Consider the following 24,449-nt stretch of genomic DNA (forward strand, 5'->3'; position numbering starts at 1 on the left):
AAACACTCGTCCTGGAAGAGTGTTGGGGTTGAAATATGGTGATGAGAGTTTGCATACTGGCTATCCTGGCTGGATTGGGGTATGCTATGGCTTTGGAAGTGTCTATTGTGGCTCCTAGATACTGATGTAGGTAGGAGGGTTGATGGTGTGACTTGGTATAGTTTACTGTAAATCCCAAGTTATGTAGCAGTTGAATGGTTTGCTAAGTATGATGAACACACGGGTTGTGTGACTCGGCTTTTATCAGCCAGTCGTCCAGGTATGGAAATACATGGATTTCCAGCCTTCGCAAGTGTGCCGCTACTACAGCAAGGCACTTTGTGAATACCCTGGGTGCTTTGGTCACCCCAAATGGGAGAACTTTGAATTGATAGTGTTGGCCGTCCACTGTGAACCTTAGATATTTCCTGTGAGCAAGGTGTATGGGAATATGGAAGTAAGGGTCCTTGAGATCTAGTGTGGGAAGGAAGTCGCCTTGTTGAAGCAGTGGAAGGACTTGAAGAGTGATCATGTGAAAATGAACTGACTGTATGTAGAGATTGAGAGGTCTGAGGTCCAGTATTGGCAGTAGAGTACCGTCCTTTTTGGGGATTAGGAAATACAGGGAGTATACCCCTGTCCCTTGATGCTGTGTGGGGACTGGTTCTATGGCATACTTTTGAAGCAGTGAGAGAACTTCCTGTTAGAGGAGTGTCGGATGTTCCGTGGACATCGGACGCTGCTTGGGTGGTATGTTGGGGGGGGTTTGCAGTAAGTTCCAGGCAGTAACCATACTGGATAATTTGTCTTACCCACTTGTCTGTAGTGATGGAATTCCAGACAGGTAGGAAATGTGAGAGTCTCCCTCCGACAGGAGTGGAATGGTCTGGAGGGCGTGGAGGGAAGTCACTGTTTATTAGCGGGAGAGGCGCAAGTGTTGTTGTTACCTCGGCCTCTACCCTTGTTATTTCCTCTGTACCCACCTCTAAAATATCCCTTATTGGGGGATGTTTGTGTGGTGTTTTTATAGGAGGAAGCAACAGTGTCTGTACTGATGTTTTTGGATGCTCCTCTATAGAAGGAGCGTCGAAAGGAACCTTGTGTGGATGAAGACTGTAATACTCCCATGGATTTAGCAGTCTGTGTGTCCTTTTTCATTTCTTCTAAAGCTGTATCTACAACTGGACCAAAAAGTTGTTCCTGATTGAACGGCTGGTTGAGGATAGTTGTTTGTATCTCCTGTTTGAAATCAGAAATGCGCAGCCAGGCATGTCTTCTTAGTAACACACTAGTGTTGACGGATCTAGATGCGGTATCTGCTGCATCGAGGGCACATTTAATTGATGCATTTGTTACTAATTTGCCTTCTTGAATAAAAGCATTGGCTTTGGTTTTGTATTGATCAGGCAAATGCTGCATTAGGGAATCAAGCTCATAGTAATGAGCCCTATCGTACCTGGCAAGTAATACCTGTGCATTGGCTATCCTCCAGTGATTAGCTGTCTGGGCAGCAACTTGCTTGCCCGAAGCGTCTAATAATTTAGACTCCTTATCTGGTGGTGGACCATCAGCCGAGGTCTGAAAGTGTGCACGCTTTCTAGCGTTGGTCACTACTAGGGAATCTAAGGGAAGATGACCTTTGATGTAGGTGGGATCATTTGGGGCGCGTTCATATTTATCAATTCTAGGATTCAGAATTCTACCCCTTACAGGGTCTTTGAATATGTCTGGGGCATGTTTTATGACACCTTTTAACATGGGTAAAGGTTGTACTGTCCTTTGTGATTGTGCAAACGGGTCTAGTAGGAAGTCTTCCTCTGTGGGGTCCGAATGCATTTGAACACCATGGTACTGGGCAACCCTATCAATGCGCGGACTAAAGCCAATATTGTCATCTGGGGGAGAAGGCTTTTGTGGGGTATGCATCAGGGTCAGGAAGGTATGGAGGACCTACTGGGTCATCATAGTCATCCCATGGGTCCTGTGGCACATCTGTGTCGTCATCAGGATCAGTGAAAGGGTCATTGTTCCCTCCCCACCCCCTATATCATCATCATCCTATGGTGGTGGTGAGTATGGAGGAAGTATGGGAGACTTTGGAGGAGAGAAAGGCTTAGTAGGAAGAAGAGAGTCCTAAAGGTGAAGTGGCACAGTCTCTTTTCTTTACAGGCACATCAGGGATGTGAGGTGTGTCCAATTTCCTCTTCTTGTGTGGAACGTTGACAATATGGCCTGTTTGGGGTCCACTTGGAGAGTTTTTCTTCAGTAACCGCTTTCGGTGCCGATTTCTTCAGTCCCGAGCGAGGTTTAGATTTCTGCTCTGGAGCCTTTGAAGGGGTTTTTGGATCCTTCGGCGTCAAGTCGGAAATCTTCTTTGGTTCCGAATGTTTTGGTTTCAGATCCGAGGCCTTTTGTTTCTTCGATGCCGAGGTGTTCGGTGCCGATGGCTTTTTGGGAATTGCGGGAATAGGATGAGCTCCCGTTTCGGTGCCGACGGTGTCTGAGGGGCACTGATCTGCGGCTTGCTCGGTCCCAAACTGCCAGAAGATTTTTCTTTTGTCCTCGGAGACGAGCCCGAGGGCAGGGCTTCTGAAGGTTTGTTTCGGTCGCGACTAGGGCCTGCAGATGAAGTCTTGACCGGTGCCACCTTTTTCTCTGGTAGGGTCGGGGCAGGGGCAGTTGCACTCACTCGTTGACCTGGAGTGATGTGGTCGTCGGAGTCGTCTGCCTCGGAAACAATGTCGAGATCCTCCGAATCCTCTGCCTCAGGAACATCGGGCCTTCAGCGAAAATGTCTTCTGGCACCGGTGCAGCGTGTTGCGCCATAACTTGTCATCGGGACCGGCGATCGCGGATAGTCTGCTTGGAGCGGAAGGAGGCGCAGGCTTGGCAGTTTTTCTCCTCGTGCTCGGGCGAGAGACAGACGTTGCAGACCTTGTGGTGGTTGCTGTGTGGAAATTTAGCTCCACACTGGGGGCATTTATTTAATGGAGTCCTTTCCAGTAGCTGTAGGCCTGAATGGTGCCGATAGGCCCAGCGGCCCGCGTCGACGACCGGAATCAAGTATTTGAGTAGCGCGTCAAAAAGCACGCGATCGAAAACAATACCAATATGCTTTGCGCATCGAAAAGGTTTGGATAAAACGGTACCGAACCGGAGCGCTGAAGTTACATCCAAACCAGATGGCGGAAAAAAACAATCTGAGGATGGAGTCGATGCCCATGCGCACTATCGTCCAAGGGAGGAGTCACCTATCTGGTGACTACAAAAGACTTCTTCCAGGACAACAACAAGGTGCAAGCATCCGAGCCCACCACCAGACAGCGATCAATGCACGGAGTGTGAATTCTGCAGCTCATATGCTTCGAACAAATTGTTACAGAAGGTAAGCAACTTGTTTATCTGATAGAGACTGTTAGTTGTAGATTACTTACTAGAATAGATACCCCAGCAATACCATCCCAGGAGGAGGGTCTGCGAACCAAGATCACACTAGAAAGTCCTGGAGGACCGAACGGGCAAAGTACCCATCCTTCCAAACTCGGCAGTCCAGGCAATAGTGTCTGGTAAACGCCTGAAAGTATCCCCACGTTGCTGCCTGACAGATGTCAAGAACTGGAACTACACATGCTAATGCAGTGGTTTCCGTCGTTTCTCTGGTGGAATGAGCTGCAACCCCACAGGAGGGTCCTTCTTCATCAAAGCATATCATATTTTGATGCAAAGAAAAACTCATCAAGGGATTGTCCATTTTTAAACAGCTCGTCCTTTCTTGGCACCCTGATAGCCAATGAAGGGTTGATCATCCACCAGGAAGTCTTCTGTTCGATCAAGATAAAAAGACAATGCGTGTTTTGTGTCCGGACGGTGGAGTCTCTTCTCTTCCTTGGAGGGATGCAGGTGTGGATAAAAGGTGGGAAGTGTGATAGATTGTCCCACATGAAAAGGCGTGACGACCTTAGGAAAGAATGAAGGCTTGATCCGAATCACCTCTTTATCCAGATAGACAGACAGAAAAGTGGGCTTACAAGATAAAGCCTGCAGCTTGCTCACCCGGTGAGCAGCAGTGATGGTAACAAGAAAGGCAGTTTTGAGAGGCAGCAACCTGAGGGGACAGTTCTGAAGAGGCTCGACGGGAGAACACAAAAGAAAAGCGAGAACCAGATTTAAGTCCCATTGGGGCATTACAAAAGGGGATGGAGGAAACAGATGAGTAAGGCCCTTAAAGAATCTGTTAACAATAGGAGATTTGAATAAAGAAGGATGATCTGGCAGACGAAGAAAAATAAATGGCTGCAAGGTATCATTTAAGACTGACCAAAGCAAATCTCTGCTGGGCCAAGGAAAGAATGTACAAAAAGAACTCAGAAAGAGGAGCGGAGAGATGGGTTAACAGCCTTTGCTGTGAACCATTCCACAAATTTGTTCCATCAACAGGCATATACCGTTTGAGTGGAGGGACGCCTGGCTGTCAAGATAACATCACAGTCTTCGGGCGGAAGGACAAAAGCTGTCAACTGCCACCGCTCAATCTCCACACAAGGAGGTAGAGACTAAACAGGTTCGGGTGAAGAACCCTCCCCTGCTGCTGCAACAGAAGATCCTCCCGAAAGAAGAGTCTTATTGGAGGAACGATAGCCATGCTCTGAAGGTTGGGTTACCAAACTCTTCGTGCTCAGTCCGGAGCTACATACATGACTTCAGCCCAGTCACGTTTGATCTTCTTGAGAACTCTGGGCAGAACTGGAACAGGTGGAAAGGCGTACAGGAGGCCAGATCTCCATGTGCGACGAAAAATGTTGCAAAGCAAGCGCCGCCTTGGAAACTCCAAAGCGCAGAACTGCTGATATTGCGTGTTCTCATCGGAGGCGAACAGATCTAACCTGGCTGTCCCCATCTCTGAAAGAGATCTTGCGCCACCTCCCGAAGGAGACGCCATTCGTGTTCAAATATGGCACAGACGGCTGAGCTCCTCCGCCCTGGCATTCAGGGAGTCCACCAGATGTTAAACCACCAGGGTTATGTCATGATGTTCAAGCCATGTCCAGAGGCGGAGAGCCTCTTGACAAAGGGTCCTCAACCCACCCCGTCCTGTTGATGCAGTACCACATGGTGGTGGTGTTGATGAACACCTGCGCCACTTTCCCTTTGAGAGAGGGAAGGAATTCTTTCAGGGCAAGTCTGATCACCCGGAGCTCCAAAAGGTTGATATGGAGGCCGGGCTCTGCCGGAGGCCAGACGCCTCTGATCTCCCAGGTGGCCGCCCCATCCCAGAAGTGATGCATCCTTCACCACTGTTAGATCTATTTGAGGTAGGTAGAGGGATCTGCCTCTAATCCAATCTTGGTTCGTTAGCCCCCACTGCAGGTAGTGCGTCCATAACTGCCCCGATGAAAGGGAGCGTCTGAGAGTCAGGTGAAACTTCAACACGTTGATAGTAAACTCCAGCAAATGCAGGTCCGTCGTAGTCTAAGGTGGGAGACGACAGCCAGTCATCGAGACAGTGGAAGACTGGAACCCCTGATCTGCGTAGATGAGCTAAGACCCCGCAATTACCTTTTTAGAATACCCGAGGGGCACGGCTACAGCCAAAGGGGAGCATGGTGAACTGAAAATGCCCGTGACCCACTGTGAATCAAAGGTAACGTCTGTGGGCCGGCAGATGGGGATATGAAAATGAGCATCCTGCAAGTCCAAACCCACCAGACAGTCTCCTGGATCGAATCCAGACAGATTTTGGGCTAGGATGAGCATTTTGAACTTCTTCCAGAACAAGTAGTTGAGTGTCGAAAGGTCTAAGATAGGATGCAGGTTTGTCCTTCTTGGGTACAAGAAAGTAGCAGGAATAACAACCACGACCTACTTCTGGCATAGGGACCGACCCTCTCTATAGCTCCCTTGGCCAAGAGAGCCAATACTTCCTTGCGGTGAAGTGCCAAATGATCCTCCAATATGGGGGTCATAAGAAGGTGGCATAGAGGGAGGAGCAGTCTTTAAGGGGCGGGAGTAGCCCCTTTGGACTATTTGCAGAACTCACCTGTCCGACGTGATGGATTGCCAGTGGATAAGGTGATGGCGGATCCTGCCTCCGACTGGCTGGTAATGGGCCTGGATCGTTGGACTAGGAAGGATTGGAGGCGGTGGCATGGGGGAAAGGGTGGACTGGCCCGCCCTTTGGCTCCCTGACACACAAGGGCGCTTGGTCCCAAGTCCACGGCGAGGCTGGACAGCTTGCGTGAATCGGTGGCTAGGCTGGACAGGACGTGTTTGGGCACCCCTTCCGTAGCCACGAAAGTGACGAAAGGCAGCTCAAGAATCCTTGTAGCTCTCAAGTGCTAAGTCTGCCTTGTCGCCAAAAAGGCGAGTGCCATCAAAAGGGCATGTCCAGCAAGGAAGACTGGACATCCCCTGCGAAGCCAGAAGTCCACAACCAGGCGTATCGTCTAACAGCTACAGTTGTGGCAATCGTTCTGCCCAGTGAGTCGGTGGAATCCAGTCCACATCGTATGGTGGATTTGGCTGCACCTCTTCCGTCTGCAACTGCTTGAGAGAGAACAGCCCAGTCCTCCTCCACTGAGGTAGCAGATGCGCGACGGTATGCCAGATATGGGAGTATCGGCCCAAGAGGCATGCGGTATTCACCGACCACAACGCCAAGCTGAAGGAAGAGAACATCTTCCCAAGATGGTACAGCTTCTGGGAGTCCCTATCTGGGGGAGCAAAAAGGGAACGTGTCTTTTGATGATGAGGCTTGGACTACCAAGCTCTCAGGAGAGGGGTGTTGGGTCAGGAACACTGGGTCACCCGGAGGGGGGCGGTGGCGGCAGGAAATCATCCTATCCACAGGAGCCCCTGTGCTGGACTTGGACCAAGTGCCCAGAAGGATGTCTGTGAGGGTTTCATTGAACGGCAAAAGGGGTTCAGAAGAGGAAGCCGCAGGCTGAAGCACCTCTGTCAGGTGGGTAGTCCTGCCCGCCTCCGTAGGGAGCTCGAGGCAGAGGACCTCGGCTGCCCTCCTCACAGCATAGGAATCTTGCTCCTCCGTAGCCACAGTAGGGGGAGAAAGCAAGCCTGTGTCAGGGGAAGTGTCCAGACCACTGCCATCATCCAGATCCATTTGCCAGTCCGGGTCCTCAAGCTGGTCAGTTAAAGGGTTAAGCGAACCTTCTTAGTCTTCTTCCTCACCTTCTGGCCGAAAAGGAGTGGCAGGAATGAACACAAGGACTAACGTCCCTTCTGGCTTTAGAATAGACGTCGATCCGGCTCAGTGTCCACTTTGGGGATGAGGATGGGGTCAGCGCCGACCGGGGGCACGGTCGGCGCCAGAAGCGTCATCTCTGGGTTGAACATCGGGGAAGGTCTAGTGAGATCAACCGGTTTCGATCCGGATCCACAGGGACCCAGTGGAACCACCGGCGAAGTCCCAGGGCCCCCGACCAACCAGGCTGCCCAAAGATGAGGTACAAGGCCTCCTAGAACTTCTGGATCTGGGCAGGAGATACTCTGGCTCCCAGAAAGGGAAAGAGGCGTAGATAAGTCTCAGAAGTAGGTACAGGAAACGGAGCATGTGCTTCTTTAACTTCTTCTTGTGCTTCCCAGACTTACCTAAAGATCTCCCCGACGACTGAGTGTGAGGAGTGTTGGCTCCGCACCGGTTTGAAACCTTCCCCTCAAACGAGAACAGGTGCAACATGGAGCCGAGCACCGGGCCTCCAGCAGCTTTCAGGATCACTCCTGCAAAGTTCATGGCCTGGCACTCGGAGCACGACTTTGGGTCGTGGTGGCGCTCCAGACACCAGAGGCACACGAGGTGCTGATCCGTCATGGACATCATCCGGTGGCAGGAACCGTATGGCTTCGAAGCCGGTCCTTAGCTGGGACATCCTTGACACACCAGGAGTCTACAACTCAAAAAAGAATGCAACAAAAAGTTTTAAAAAGTTAGCCAAAAAGTGGCTAAGCGTAGCTCTCTTTGGATCTGCAAAAGGCTGGCATGGAAAAAAAATGAACGGACGTCAGTGTGCATGGGCAGTGTCTATGTAGGTCCCGCGACGTCATCCTGGGGCCCACAAGTCCAACCAATGCCACCTAACGACACTCAGGGGAACTGCTGAAGAAAAAAAATCTCCAGAGCCAGAGTGACGCCTGGGGGAAATTCTAAGGTAAGGAATCTACAAATGAATGCGCTTATGTGTCATGTTCCCTTTCATCACACACCCAGCATTCAAAAATAATGAAACTCTACTATCTCCATTATTCCCCACAACATTTGCAAAATCACCCCATAGCTTTCAAACCAGTCCTACCGTCCGCTGGGCTGGGATTAAGGCAAGATATGCAGGGACGATAAGTAGGCATATTCAGTTGATACATTTACACTAACATACCTGAAAGAAATGTGTTAAAAAGAGTAGTCCAAGGCTATTGCACGGCGTACCCATTACCTTTGCAAGGACTGCTTCTCATGGCTTTGCCCTAGTGCCCTATCTTCCAATAGGGTGAACTTAATACTTGAACCCTGTCACTATGTACATGTGGCAGTCAACATTATTGCAAATCCAGATGTGACTTACGCTATACAGTGGCGACGACAGTGCTCTGATAAACAGCTAGCAATTACTTCATCCTACAATTAAAGTAATGCATCGAGTGACTATTTGATAACTCTTAATATAAAGATCTAAAGACTGTCTAAAACATGTGGCATGCTGGCTTGTTCAAGTTTATGCTCCTTACAGAACATTTTAGTATGATACATGGGTAATAAGTACGCATGTTAAATGGTAGAATACTAGATTTAATACTTTTGAAATTTGACTGAATAGTACTTTCACCACACAATCTCAGTTTCACTACTGTGTACACTTTTGTATAAAATGTTACATATATTAATAGCTTCCCGTGGGGACCACGAAAGACACTATTTGCTAAACGACAATTTTCAAAAACAATCATTCATGATTAAACAAAAGTTGTCAATCCGTCATGCAAAAGTTAATTGTACATTACCTGATCTACAGAATATTTTGCGACACAGACTTCTCCTTTAACTGGATTATAAAGTTCACCGGCAGTCTTGTTGTTGTACATTGATTTCAGAGTAAGCGAAACATTGCTCAGATGTTCTGCAACTTCGGCAGAGTAAATCTGCACAAAAAATTCACTTGGGCTCTTGAATCCTAAAACCGTGCCCTGAAGAAAGGATTAAAAAACTGAATTTAACAAAAGCAACAATAAGTGCCCTAAAGATTAAATGCAAATGTTTGCAATTATGACTAAAATGGTAATTACAATTATTAATACTGAAACATATACTTCATAAGTAATTTGCTGTAAAAAATTCAAAAGCCACAGTGGAAAATGATGTTCAAAGATACCTGTTGCTGATATTTAATGAGAGATAACATGTTGCGGTACCTGTATCTCTGTTCCCTTTTTTAGGTCAATGCTCTGCAAATCTGTCAGCATTATTCTCTTTCTGCTTTCAGACTCAATTCTGGGATCACGCAAAGGAGAAGTGGGATCCTGCGCACAAGAAAACAAACTTTACTTGGTGGAAATGACAAATAAAAACTCAATATGTGCTCATGTAAAAAATGAACGTATTTACATAAGTAGTGTTTCTCTCTTCTGCTAGGTTACAATCTTTGTTAATTTTAAGGTATAAGTAGAGCAATCAGTTTTTGATACTGTTACATCAGTGATTTGTGCAATATTCACTCATTGGCAATCTCCTACACTGTTGCAACTAGAGAATGCATCACAATGTACTGCCATCATTACGAGTATACAGAAATAACAACCCCTGATCCGATCATTTATAGTCTATAAGTCTTCTGATAATGGTAGTGGATGGCGGACATAGTAAAGCGTGTGAATTCAAGCAGTACCAAACAACATTAAAGTCTAAGAACCCAACACAATACTCAAATCACTTTAGAAAATCAAGAAAGCTGAATAAGCAAAAACTAAAATGGTTAGTATCTACCTTATTAGTATCTAATAAGGAAGAGGTAATCAGAGAGCTGGATTTTTAAAGTTTTAAGGAAAAAGTGTCAAAGAAAAAAGACCCCTTTTAAATGTCAATGTAAACCCTAGGGCTTCATACCATTACTGTTGGGAGGAGGCTTTGGATAAGCCTCCTGGGTCATATTTAAAAAAAAGAAATTAACATGAGACTTTGTTACTAGCACTGTTCTAAAAGTCCTCCAGTGGGGCAAGCCAGGGATTTTGAGCCAGTGAGGGTTTACTAACTTGTCAACAAGCACCCACTAAATCCTTCATGTTCCAGTACCAAAAGCTCACAGAGGGACATGGTCAGATGTCATTGTCCCTGATATTGCTTCACAAATGGGTAACCGCCCTCTAGAACCAGACCCATATGTTACCTAGACACTAATTCAACTTTTTTGATTCTCAAAATATTCCAACTGGGTAAGGCTCAATACTGAAGCCAGACAGGTCTTCACGTTGCCAGATTCCTACAACCCAAGGCTCTACAGTAGTTTTCATCTTTCCTACAAAATGTTGGAAACAGGAAAAAGTGTAGTCTTCCAGGTCAAGAATGCACTTACTTACTCAGTCCCAAAGGTTTCATGAAGCTGGAAGAGTCACTCCTAGCCTGTCCTGCACACTAGATCCTAAGGCAGGCCTCTAGGGACTGTGTTTTATCCTTTCTCGGTTCTCTAAATATCCAGTCCAAACTAGTCAGCTGGTTCTTTCTCAGAGCAGAAAGCTCATCTGCATTTTGTGTCCCTAAAGCAGCAATGGACGGCCAGAAGAACCTTGCAGAGCAGTTCCACTTGGGCTTGGCAGCGGGAGTCGTGATCTGTTCAGCCTTCTTTCCCCATAATCAGGTGTAATCTTGTTCCTTCTTTTCTTCTCTTTTTGGGTAGTTCCTTGATGTATTAGTATCGTGCCAATGGTGCTCTGAATCCTTTTAAGATGTGACCGATTAATTGTAATCTTTTAAATCAGTCAGCTGAATTTCGGTATACTTGAAATTAATGTTAATGCAAAAACTAGTTTCCCCACCGGTTGTGGCACAGACAATGTTTTCCGTTCCTGTGATTGCCATTAGAGGTCTCCGCTTTAAACGAACAGTTGTTACGGTGGGGGTTTCTTGCTACAATCAGTTTCTTCCCTGATAGCTCATCCCTGCTAAATTGTCACTCGGGACATCAGTTCAGACTTCCTGCTCCAAGAAGCAGCCATATTGCTCTCTAGCAGGCCAGTCATTTACATCTGTTCTTGAATTTTGATTACAAATTCTGGGGTGGGGATAAACAGGCAAATGGGTTTTTAATATAGGTTGCTCTCAGGTAGCACAAAGTACACTTTTTAAAGTGCTTTTAAAAACTATTCATCAGAAATCTTTCACGATGAGTCAACCTTAATAACTTGCAAAAAGGACCTGTCAATTTATTCTACCATGTTCCCAGTCTGAGTTGTGAAAATCTATTTTCAGTCAGGCTGGTTCTGGAACAATGTAGCTTGGCCTAAACAACAACAATGGGCTTTTGGCAACTGATGAGTAGGAGAATATGGGGATTTACAAAGTCTATTATGAGCTGACTTTGCTAGTGTATAAAAGTAGGTTTCCTCTTTGGAAAACACTTTTTCTTACCACATGTCACTGCAGTGGTTTTAAACTGTAGCCAGTGAGACCATAAAAGTTTTCTCCGAAGCCATAAATAATGAGTCATGATTGTGGGTAGCGAACTAACACATTGCACACAACATTTACCCAACTTTAAGTAGGGATCCCATGTCATACGTGAATTGTGTGCTCAAGATACCAATTGCCTTAAAGACCTGGGGGGAGAGTCTCAGAACGTTATTTTCCAGTGCTGAGAGTCTACTTTGCACCAGGGTCATGTTCTGCTATCAGATCAATTGGTTTCTAGGTTGTGTGTTCCTGGAATAGGGAGTTGACTATTTACTAAAATCTCTGAGGATTGCATGGCAGATCTCATTGGAACCTGACCTCTTATTTCCGGTCTTTCAGGATGTTTGGATATTTGGGGATTCTGGTTAAGAAGGTTATTTTAAACTTGTTCTCTCCTGCTCAAACTATGCTTGGGATTGCTTAAGAGTTCCTGCTAATCCCAAAAACATTTGGAAAACTTTAACAGTGATTTAGTTGTGCTAATAAGTTTTATATATTACATGGTAAATTTTCAATTGCGCTTCTTAAAAGTCTTCTGGTAAATGGCAGCATGTAGAAACGTCATTTTGTTGCTCCTTTGCTACTGCCCATTAAAAAGTTTCCATCTAATTGCTGAACAATTCCAGCCAATCACTACTGTTTTGAACTGCAGGTATGGGATGGGTAAAAAGAGGTATAGAACAGATTTGGTGAGTTAGCATATTGTTAACTTGGACACTGTTTTCGTTGTTTTGGAAAAAGAATGGTTAATGTTTACACTCTAATGCATCGTACCAGAAAACCAGGAATCTGAGTCAATTAGATAGTAATATTTCTTGCCCCCATGTATTTTATATAGGAGGTCAAAAGGAATTGATTGTCTGATGCACTGCTATTTTTTGCACAGTGAAACAATATGACATTGTTTCTGGAACAACTGTCCGTGCTCACAAGGTGAACCAGTCGATCAGGAGTAATATTAAGCAACAAGGTTATTTTTTTAATCACAGATGCAGATTTAAACCACATTAAAATACCCCAAAAGGACAAATACATTTTTTTTTACAATTTTATAAAATCCTATACTGGTCCAAGCAATTTCATAAAATTTCATACAGTTTCATAGGGGCTATCCTAACAAAAAAGGTTGTTTTACACAACTGCCGTATCTTTGACACCAACAATACCTTAACTCCATGAAGATCTGATTAAATATCACTTTACAGAACATTAACATAAGAAATATACAATCTTTCCCCTGAAACGAAATAGTAAATATGCATTTTCGCAATCCCTTCACACTGATTATTGAGTAGCATATAATAACATTCGCTTTTATTTTCTTTATTATTTCAATCCACTCTCCAATGGAAGAGATTGATTGTGATTTAGACCTTCGCAACAACAGTGCTCGGGCCACCAGCATTGAAACATATAGCAGTGTGTAGTATCTGGAAGATAAGTTTTAGGATTGGATCATATCCAAATAATGCCAACAAAGCACTAGGTGCAAGTTGTAGTTGCAAAACCTGGCACAAATACTGAAACATTGAGTTCCAGAAATCTCTAGATAGCGTGAGACCAGTTTACTACTTTAGTCAATTCACATCTAAAACATTGAACTGTCAATCCTAGGTTAATTCCACAAAGAAATTGCGAGGTTCGATAATTCAGCCACTTCGCGCAGAACTGGATCCTCCACCAATTGGCCCTCCGAGTACAGTGAAATGCAGTTTATTAAGGTTACCCCAGTCTTCCCTTGACAATACAGGAACTTTGTATTTTCCCCACTAATAAACTGCTTTTTGATAGGTATCAGTCTCCCCACTTAATGTAAATAATTTCTTTCAGCCACCTAGTTGCTTCAGCGCTGGGATCTCTATTAGATTAATAACTAAACAGTTGTTGCTCAATAGTGAACTTTTATCAATTGTCTTTAGTTTTAGAATTAACCTATTATAAGAGCACTTCAACCAATAGTTTTCCCCTATTTGTGCCTATATTTCAAACAAGGATTTCCACCTTTCCCCTACGTTAAAAACCATCATCTTGCAGAAACCCTGTGCCTCCCATTTAGATAGAGTGCTTTGAACAATAATCTTCCTTGGACCAAATAAGAGACACGTAGCAGTATTAATATAAGGAATTTAATAGTAACTTAAAAAATCCATATGCCTTTTAAAACTCAATATGAACTCTTGCAAGAAACTTTCTTTGGGAATTTAACCAATCTTAAAAAATCAATTATATTATATTCTTTAAAAATCAATCAAATTACTCCAAGTCATTATTAAAAATTACTCAACTCAGATATTGTGCGAAAATTAAACATATATTTTGCAAAATATGCGCAATAATATTCCTGCGGATTAGGGAGAGCTAAAACTACCATCTCTAAATTAATTGATAAGTGCTACTCTGGCGCTTTTATCCTGCCAAATAAAAGTTGAGATATCGTTTCTATATCCCTAGAAAATACAGCTTTCAGCACACAGGGTAAGGCTGAGAAATTAAAATTGAACAATGGTAGAATCGTCATTTTTATCAATGCCACCCTCTCCAGAGCGGTAAAGGGAATAGATTTCCATTGCGCTAACAGCGCTTTAACTTTCAATAACAGTGGGCAGAAATTTAGCTCATAAATCTTCAACCTTGATTGTATATCTAATCCCCAGTTAGCACTTCGGTTGGGTATTATACTACAAAACCCATCAAGGTAAGAGGCAAATCAGACTTCAGCATGCTGTCTCAGCCTGTTTCACAAAACTGCTTGGACACTGAACACCAAGAATTTGTCAGTACACCTAGAAAAATGGCTACAGTTCTTAGAGGTAATCCTGGAAACACACCTTCCCTTCCCTTCAATGTATAGGACACAAAAACTCCAGGCCAAGAAAACAGCTTCTGTCAGACCAAACAAGACTCTTCTGGGCCTAATGTCATCCTGTATTGGGCTGATACTCCTCTGTGGGCTTTGAAAGAGGCGCATATAACAGGAACTAGGTTACCAATGGCAATAAATGACTAGATCATGCAACAACTTAGGCCTGGTAGCAAGAGAACTCAAAAAGACGCTACTGTGTGTTTCATCGAACCTCAAGAGAAACGACAGTCATGACAACGGATATTTTAATGCTGTGTTGGAGAGCCAACATGAAACAGCTCACAAAAAGGGGCCTCCCGTTTGATATGGAGAAGACTCTCTGTACTAACAACCTGAAGCTACGGGCAATAAGACCGAGCCTACAATCATTCCATCTGTAGTTGGCAGTACAGGAAGTTCTCACCAGTACCAACAACACAACCTCTAATTTAGTACACTGCAATGCTAAAGAGAACAATGTCCTGCTCTTTCTTTACGAAGAAGCACAAAGATGAAAGCTTGGCCATCTCCAACCAAGTGAATGTCAGAGTGGAACTTCATCCAGGTGTCAAAAAGACCAAGCAGATAGAACAGTGGAACATTCAAAAAATGGTGGATGTCTACTAAGCAAATACTTCCGTTGAGCCCTGTGGCCATTTTAACACTATTTATTGCTATCTATATTTATCCAGGATTCCTACCCACACAACAGTAAAAGATTTAAGCATGTGAATATATGAAAAATCTATGCTGCAAAACTAGGGTATTCGCTGAAAACGTGCTCATTTCCAAAGAGGAAGATGATGGTTGACAAGATGTTTGTTTAGAGGATAGTCTCGAGGAGGAACAGGAGCTGCCGGAGTCCTGGAGCGCCAGCTCATCTCAGACTTCGTTTCACTTGAGTTATATGTATGGCATACCATCCTTTTTCATGGGGTTCATCATCTTTTCACTCTGAAATTAATCTGTGCTTCACGATCTTGTCTTTGGAAATGGAATGGTGGAGGAGGTGGCTGTAGGGAAGGCACAGTCCACTGTAGATCTAGCACGGTAAAATGAAGATTTGATATAAACACTAGAAACATTACTGTAAGGCTATGCATTATAAGAAGCAGTAATGCAACCTTTAAAGTAAAAGCACCCACTTGAACTAGTGCCAGGTGGGAATCCTCCACTGTATTAAGTAACAAGAGCAGACCTTCAGCAGAAGGCTACAGGTAAGGTGACAGATATACTATTTTCTTCCAAGTATTCGTTTTTTTATGCCAACTTCAGGGTATGGCCTTTACATTCTAATGAGCCAAATATCTTCCTCACCAGACACCAAGGCTCACAGTGTTGTGATGCATACTGAAAGCTAAGAGTTCTGCAATACTAACTGAGAGGGCCTTGAACCTCAAGGTTGAGTGGCTAGACATGCATTGCTTGAATGATAACTAAAAAACCATTGCAATAAAATTGACAGATAAAAATACATGGTGCAGTGTAGTCAAACAATCAATTTAAACTGAGATGCTCTGGGCGTTTTTTCAAAAGCCGTATTAAACAAACATTTAATATTCCAGATTCAAAGTTTTGTGTTTAAATACGTATTTAGAGTAGCAGTATATTAATGAATAAGACTTTTAAAATTTCATGACCTAGTTTTGTCACGGTGTCACGCAATTAGAAAGTCGCACTGTTTCCTTATGAAATAAAATTACACATGCAAAGTGTGCAGACTAAATTTAGATTGTTTTTGTGAGGGAAAGTGGTTCGTCAATTGTTTCTAAGTGGCAGGTTGAATCAGCGGGCCTGGGGGGGTTGTGTTTTGAAGCAGTCTTTTCTCAGTTTTCAGAAGAAATTTGACGAAGCAACAGTACAGCTCGGGGTCCCATGGGTCAAAGCAAGCCAGGATCGTCTGCCTTCTCAAACAAATTTCACTTTGGTTGAAAGCCCTGGTCAGTAGCTGGCTCTTTTCATCCTGCATAGTTTTACAGGAGCACACTAGGTGTAGAAGGTCTTCCTTCCCGGTCCCACACAGATAGCAAGTGTCAGGGAGGCTTCCACTCAACCAAGGTGCCAGATGGTCTTTTACAGGTAATAACCCCGCCAATATCTTAAAAACTGTAACTTGATTGTAGCTAGGTAACCAGTAGCAAAGTAATTTGAAAAGCAAAAGCTTTGCAAATATTAAGTGTCATCTACCAGTGTGCTCAGTTTGATAGTGTGGCCTTGTCCTCAATACGCTTAAATACCTGGACGTTAATGAGCATATCGCAAAGTTGTGTGAGGCCTATGAGGTCATGAGATTATTGCAGGTAAGCTCTCACTGGCAACGTGTCATGGTCCTGTAGCTCTTTCCATAGCATGTGGTTCAATGTATTTGGTTCTGCTGTCCGGATCTTATTCCAACATTTTAAATATGCTAGCGCCTGTTTCATCAGACAAAATTTCAACCTAATCTGTGCCGGTGATGTGTAAGATGGCAGTGAAAAGAGAATTCTGTAAGCACGAACCATTGTGGCATCTAAGGTACTCGCATCACAACCTAGTAGAGATTCCATCCCATAGGATATCATTGGCAGACATTTCGCTCATACTACTTCAAGGAGGGGCGCATCAGAGAAGAGCCGGCCATTTTTTTCTTCCGATTTTTAAGAGCTACAGCCAAAGCCAGTCTTTTTCTTTGTATCCCCTCTTTCAGGGCAGTGGAAATTCCTCTCTTATCAATGATGACCAACAGGTATTTGTACTCTTCTGTGCTTTCAACCTGAGTGTCACCCCAAAAACTTGCCTGTGTTTGAGTTTTCTTACTGTTGTAAACCATGATTTTTGTTTTGCCAAGGTTGATCGTCAAGCCATTGGCAAGAGAGTAGGCCTTTGCGTTATCCAACAGCCGTTGTAGCCCCAACCGGGTGCGACTGACCAACATCATGTCGTCGGCATAAAGAAAGCTTGATATTGCCTTGTCATCTAATTTAGGAGTGAGGAAGTTACAGGCTTGTAGTTGCTTCCTCGGGTCTATGTGGGAAGGGTATGCCCAGATGTGGCTCCCATGCTCACTACGCCACTGGAGTCAAGCTATCCTGGCTGAAGAGGGGTGAAACCCCGAAACCGGTCCTAGGATGATTGATTCCGGTCCAGGGAAGACATGGTTTGGCAGTTCGGGTTGGACTGTTCCCATGAGGCAGAGGGTCAAGACTGATTTGCATATGGCCATGTCTGAACTGGGGTGGCGTGGTGAGCAAAATAACGATAGATTAAACCCAGATCTGTGACTGGGGGTGAATGTTTTGCCAATGCGCATCATTCCATCCATCATCTTGTATGTTTTGCTTTTCGCCCTATGTGGGAAGGGTATGCCCAGACGTGGGTCCCGTGCTCACTACGCCACTGGAGTCAAGCTATCCTGGCTGAAGAGGGGTGAAACCCCGAAACCGGTCCTAGGATGCTTGATATCGGTCCAGGGAAGACATGGCTTGGCAGTTCGGGCTGGACTGTTCCCATGAGGCACAGGGTCAAGACTGATTTGCATATGGCCATGTCTGAACTGGGGTGGCGTGGTGAGCAAAATAACGATGGATTAAACCCAGATCTGTGACTGGGGGTGAACATTTCGCCAATGCGCAACATTCCGTCCATCATCTTGTATGTTTTGCTGTTCGCCCTATGTGGGAAGGGTATGCCCAGACGTGGGTCCTGTGCTCACTACGCCACTGGAGTCAAGCTATCCTGGCTGAAGAGGGGTGAAACCCCGAAACCGGTCCTAGGATGCTTGATTACGGTCCAGGGAAGACATGGCTTGGCAGTTCGGGCTGGACTGTTCCCATGAGGCACAGGGTCAAGACTGATTTGCATATAGCCATGTCTGAACTGGGGTGGCGTGGTGAGCAAAATAACGATGGATTAAACCCAGATCTGTGACTGGGGGTGAATGTTTTGCCAATGCGCAACATTCTGACCATCATCTTGTATGTTTTGCTGTTCGCCCTAGGTGGGAAGGGTATGCCCAGACGTGGGTCCCTTGCTCACTGTGCCACTGGATTCAAGCTAGCCTGGCTCATGAAGGGTAATCTCCAGAAACCAGTCCCAGGATGCTTGTTTCCAGGCCAGGGAGGACCTGGGTTGGTAGTTCGGTCTGGACTCTTCCCATAAGGCATAGGGTCAAGACTGATTTGCATATGGCTGGGTCTAAACTGGGGTGGGGCATGGTGAGCAAAAGAACGATGGATTTAACCCAGATCTCTTGACTGGGGGTGAATGTATGATTTATTCAGCATTACGTCCATCATTTGATTGCATAGCATAAATGAGGAACAAGTCACTTAGCTTTGGAAACTCTCTTTCTATTAGAACATAGGTTTTTAAACTGTGGGACGCGCCCCCCTGGGGGCGCGCATGGGTGCCCAGGGGGGCACAAACGCCTCTGCAGGTACATGTAAATGAGGATTGCCTGGCAGTGCAGTGATGTTTATAGTTGCTGCATTTCCAGGCTGTCTTCATTTAATACAAGACCTTGAAGTGAGAACTGTGATCAGCGTGCTGTGGGGGCGGGGGTCAAAGAGGTTGCTAAAAAATGAAAAAAAGTAAGTGTTCTCTGCTTTCACAGTCATGTATGTGTGTATAAAATAACGCAGTAATAACTTAATTGAATAATGAATGCAAGTTAAACTAACTGGTGATAAATGTATTCTTTTAGGTTATGAAACCTCAGTTAATGACTACCATCACTGCAGATGTTGGTGTATGTTAAAGCTGAGTGACACATAATTGAACCATAGTTGGTACAGAGGAATATTTATAGTCAGGGTCACTGGAATTATGCAGTTGTGTGGTTTTGGCTTTTAGCGCACGGTTATGGATTTTATGCATTTGCCATATAATCCATCACCTACTGCATAATTTTCAGATTTTAACAAAAAAAATTGTTTCTAGCTCAAACGGTTCAAAAGTTACTAAAAATGCAGCAACACATGTTTGCCTGCAGTGGAAGGACCTTTGTAAAGGTTGGCTGGTCACCTTTCTGTTGCTTATTGCTACATATGGTTGTTAAACTGGTACTTATGAGGGGCAATATATGCCAGGACAGTGTTAACAAGTCTAAAAATGACAAAATAATGCACTAATGCTATCACAAAATATGCAGTATTATGCAGCATAATTCGCCTTTGCTTGCTGCATAATTTAGTCAAGCCTGCTGCATAATTTGGCCTTCTCCTGCTGCATAATTCTAGTGGTCCTCTTTATAGTGCTATGAGGTCCAAACCTGGGGCACAAAGCAATGTGAATAAGTAAGTCATTATTTTAAAATAGTATTTACATAATCTAAGCTAGGCTGCTGCAAAATTATGCAGTGATTGAGATAAAACTAGTTCTTACAAAATGTGTTTTTTTAGTAATAAGTAATCAAACTGTATCTAATGCAGACACTTTTAGAAGTGTCTCCATTATTCCAGATATCAGATACCTCCCATATATTACATCTCGAAAAGAATACATCTCTGCCACAATGAAGCTTTAAACAGAGCCCTGGAATTATTCAGCAGGAGAGAACCACATTATGAGGCAGGGTTGACTAAATTATGCAGCAAGAAAAGGTAAATTACGCAGCACAACGCAGCAGTTTTTGTAGTTAACATTACTTCATTATTTTGTCATTTTAGCTCATGGTAACGCTGTCAGGGGAACTATTTCACCTTATTAGTACCAGTTTAAAACCCAAATACAGCATTAAGCAACTACAAGATTACCAGTGAATGTTTGCACAGGGCCTTCCACTGTTCCGTAACACTTTGCCACGATTTAAGTAACTTTTGTTGCATTTGAGCTAGAATCAAGTTTTTTTAAATCTGAGAATGTGCAGCAGATTATGGTTTATGTATCAAATGCGGTAATCTCATTAATATGCGGAAAACGCTGCTGCAGCAGAAACTCATAATTTCAGTGGCTCTGGCTTTAAGTGACTCAATCAATTAACAGCTGGTAAGAAGACTGATTTCATTTTTAACTTTCTGCACTACTACCACACCCTTCGTTTTCAGGCAGAGACACCTCAATGTCAGAATTAACCATTCAGGGGCAGTTTTCTTTTTGCAAGCTGAGTACATGTGGTGGCAGGTAGAAGGCCAGCAGGGTTGCATTCAGATGCAGAGCCCTAATCCTCTCGATCTCTGGGGCCTCAAAGTAATGGCCCAGGAGACAGAGGAAAGGAGTGAGTTTCATAGTGTAAAAGAGATGGCCAAGAATAGGGGGCACTGTATGGGGATTTTTATGTTATCAAATGGCCATAGACAGCTTCTTCAGCGTGATGCCCCAAAGGGGACAATATATGGGGCTTTTTTTATTTTTTATTCTTTTAAGGGCCATTCATTAGTGCAGCAGGTACTGCTGCCAGGTGTGTACGTGGCCACTGCTGGTTATCATTCAGGAAGCAGATGCAGCAGGACTGGTGCCCAGGGGATTCAGGGGCCCATTGCGTCACAATTATGACTGCCTACTTTTAAAAAAGGGGCATGCAAGCTTATTTTCCTTTCTAGCATTAGGACCGAGTTGATGATTCGTAACGGTGGGGAAGAGTGAAAAGATGCAGAGATAGCCTACTACTTAGGACTGTAGTTATCATTAGCGCAGCAGGTGTAGTTGCATTGGGGTCCAAGAAAGTAAGGGCTCACATCACCCCCAAATATGGGAACCAGTATGTTTGAGATAATACTTGCTTTTGTTTGATGCCTTTGCTGTTTTAGAAGTCTCATATTTAGTGCGGTTTATGAGCTATAGAAAAAGTACTCCTGAAATCATCCAAGTCCTGCACGCAGTCATGTCCCTCCCACTCCCCCAATACTTGCCATAAAGTTTTCGGAGTGGGGGGCCAACCTCAAAACATTTTGCTTAGATGGGGCCACAAAGCAAAAAGGTTTGAAGACCTCTGTATTAGAGGCTATCTAACCTCAGATTCCTCAATAATTGGATATTCCCCAGGTGTCAGACTGGATCCGGAAACTTTTGAGCAGTACCTTTGTGTGCCCATAGGTGGAGACATTCAGTTCTGCTTTGAAGCCATTTCGCTCTGGATATGACATGAGGGGCCCCATATAGGCTCAACTCTTGCTTCTGAGGCTGTTCACACCCCTAGATGCAGAACCCCCATAGAAAATCAGCTTTGACTGTTTACTAGACTTGGGATCTTATTAATGGACAGAGCCGAATTTACAGAAAAGGGAGGATGTGAGGTTTGCTGAGGAATCTGCAGTTAGATGGAGTCTCTACCAGAAAGAACATTACCGAAGGTAAGTGACTGGTTCTACGGACAATGACTTCTACCTGAAGATTCCACACCTTTTGAATGAATATCAGAAGAGTATCCATTAGGAGCTGGGCCTGTAAACTGGCTGAAACCAAGAATTCTTGGATGACCAAGCAGGTAAAATGTCATCCGGGGCAAACCTAGCTGTCCAGACAGTAGCGCTTTGTGAACATATGAAGTGACACCCATGAAGCCACCTGGCAGATGTCCAGGGCACGAACTCCGGGTGCCATAACAGAGATATCAGCCCTGGAGCTGGTGGAATGAGCTTGCAAACTATCCGGAGGCTGCTTTTTAGTCAATGTGTAGCAAATATTCATGCAGAGTGTGAACAGTGGGAGATAATTATTTTCTGCACAGCTTTGCTGTTTTAACTCCAGTCACGTGATTGTCCAGCAGGTATTTTTTGGGTATTATCGACATAAAAACTCAGCACTCTTTTGGGGTCCAAGCGATAAAGTCTCTCTTCCTCCTTAGAGGTGCGAGAGCATAGAAAACCAGCAGGATGATGGTTTACCAATGTTGTATGGCATCACAACTTTGGGCAAGAACTAAGCTCACGTTCACAGAGCCAGTTTATCTGGAAAGAACGTAGTGTACGGCAGATGGATGAAGAGAGCGAGCAGCTCACTCGCTTGCTGTGCCGATGTTATGGCAACAAGGAACACTGTCCTCAGGTTAAGAAGCTGCAAGGGAAACTGTGAAGCCACTTAAAAGGAGTGCACATCAAAAAAAGTGAGAACCAAGTTAAGGTCCCAGTGTCGCATGACCAAGGTAGAAGGAGGAAACAAATTCAAAATTTCAAAAAGTGCATAACCAATGATTTAAACAATGAGGGATGGTCCAGCAATTGTAAAATGGCCAAAAGAGCTGAAGGGTATCCCTTAACTGCACCCAAAGCAAAGCCTTTACCGAGCGAGAGACAAAACAATGTCAGCTGACTCTTCTGGTGGAGTTCGAGATGCTTTGAAGGTGTTCGACTTGCTTCACTCAATCTCCAAGCATGAAGGCTGACATTTTGAAGGCGCGGGCGCAGAATCTTGCCTCGCTGCTGAGACAGCTGCTCCTCTCATATAGACAGCCTGATTGTGGACAGATGCTCAAGCCCGTGAGCTCTGGATACTATACTCTCTGTGCTAGAACTGGGGCCACTAGGATGACTTGGGTCCGGTTAGTCCTGATCTTCAGTACTCTGAGTAGAAGAGGTATCAGTGGGAAGGCATACAGGAGTCCAGAGTTCCACTTTTGGTGGAACGAGAATTCTAGCGAGAGACGCCTCGGAAACTCCAATGTGCAGAACGTCTGACATTGTGACTTTTTGGCAGTGGTGAAACGATTGAGCCAAGGTTCTCCCCATTAGTATTAAGTATCTTGCACCACTTTCAGGTACAACTGCTGCTTGTGATCTGAAAGGCGTTAGCGACTGAGTTTGTCCTCCCTGGCATTCAAAGATCCTGCAAGGTGGTTCAACACCAGGGAAATGCCTTGATGGCTGTGCCCCTCCCTGGCACAGGATCCATGCCCCCTCCCCCCCCCCACTGCCCCCAAACACCCCTCCCCCCGCACCCCTTCCCCCACACCTCAGGCCTTGTTGCAATAAACCTTGGTGGTGGTGTGAACTTCAAGCATCTGTACCAGCCTACCTTTGTTGGACGGAAGGAAGGCTTTCAAGACCAGGCAGGTATCCCTCAGCTCCTGAAGTCTGATATGGAGCAGAGACTCTGCCAGAGTCCACTGATCTATACCTTTACCACATCAGTCCCCACTGTCAGTTCTGGGTGAGGTAGGGTGAGGCGTCTGTCACTGACCTAATCGAGGTCCAGCAACCACTACTGCAGACCTTTTGCAGTAGTCGCCTTCAAAATCTGGACACAATCAGAGAGGTCCCCTTGAGACTAAAGATTGCACTACAGAACCAGTATATACCACTAGTGTGTTTGACCAGCAGGATGCAGGAGGCCATCAGACTAAGCAGCCTCAGAGTCTACCTATATAAAATTCAGGACAGAGGCTGAAAAATCAGGATCATTCCCGGAAGGCTTTCCAGAAAAAAGGCTCAAACCAAACAGTCTCCACAATGGTTTTGATGAAGGGAAGTGTCTGAGAAGGAGACAGGTGTAACTTTGGCATGTTGATAGTGAACCCAAAAGATGATGGGAGGTTTGCTGCACTATGGAGGTGGTTGATAACTGATTGGGACACAGCTGCCTTCAACAGCCTGTCATCGAGATAGGAGAAGAGTAGGACCCCCTCACTTCCAGTGGTGTGCTGCTACCAACACAATCACGTTTGAAAACACCTGAGGTGAGACTGGTGAGACCAGTGGGGAGCACAGCGACCTGAAAAGACTCCAGTCCCACCACGAACCACAGACTGTCTATGGGCCAGCAGGACAGGAATCTGGAAACACATCCAGTGTCCAGCGTCAATAGCAGACAAGACCTGGGCCAGGCTTAGCATCCTGAATTTGCGTTTGCTAAGGAATGCAATGAGGGGGTGCAAATCTACAATAGACCTGATCTTCTTTGGCACCAGAAAGTAGGATTACTCTCAATCTCCACCCACTTCTGATGCAGGCACTGTGTACACACCCCATTGCAAGGGCTTGCATTTGCTGCCTTAAGACAGACAGATTGGCAGTCCTCCGTCAATTATTCTGGGGACGGTAGAAGGTG

General features: G+C 44.9%; 1 protein-coding gene across 2 annotated transcripts in view; it reads right to left on the bottom strand.

The window, feature by feature from the left end:
• Positions 1 to 24,449, bottom strand: part of TDRD1 (tudor domain containing 1) — a 1,654,170-nt gene that overhangs the window by 1,135,064 nt on the left and 494,657 nt on the right. For both annotated transcript variants that reach the window (XM_085603291.1, XM_085603292.1), the window contains 2 exons: positions 9,397 to 9,504; positions 8,989 to 9,171 (listed from right to left, as the gene is read on the bottom strand). In XM_085603291.1, coding sequence (XP_085459417.1) covers positions 8,989 to 9,171; positions 9,397 to 9,504 — 291 coding nt within the window. The remainder of the gene's footprint in view (positions 1 to 8,988; positions 9,172 to 9,396; positions 9,505 to 24,449) is intronic.

Source organism: Triturus cristatus, chromosome 1_2, assembly GCF_964204655.1.
Source record: "Triturus cristatus chromosome 1_2, aTriCri1.1, whole genome shotgun sequence".
Classification (NCBI taxonomy): domain Eukaryota; kingdom Metazoa; phylum Chordata; class Amphibia; order Caudata; family Salamandridae; genus Triturus; species Triturus cristatus.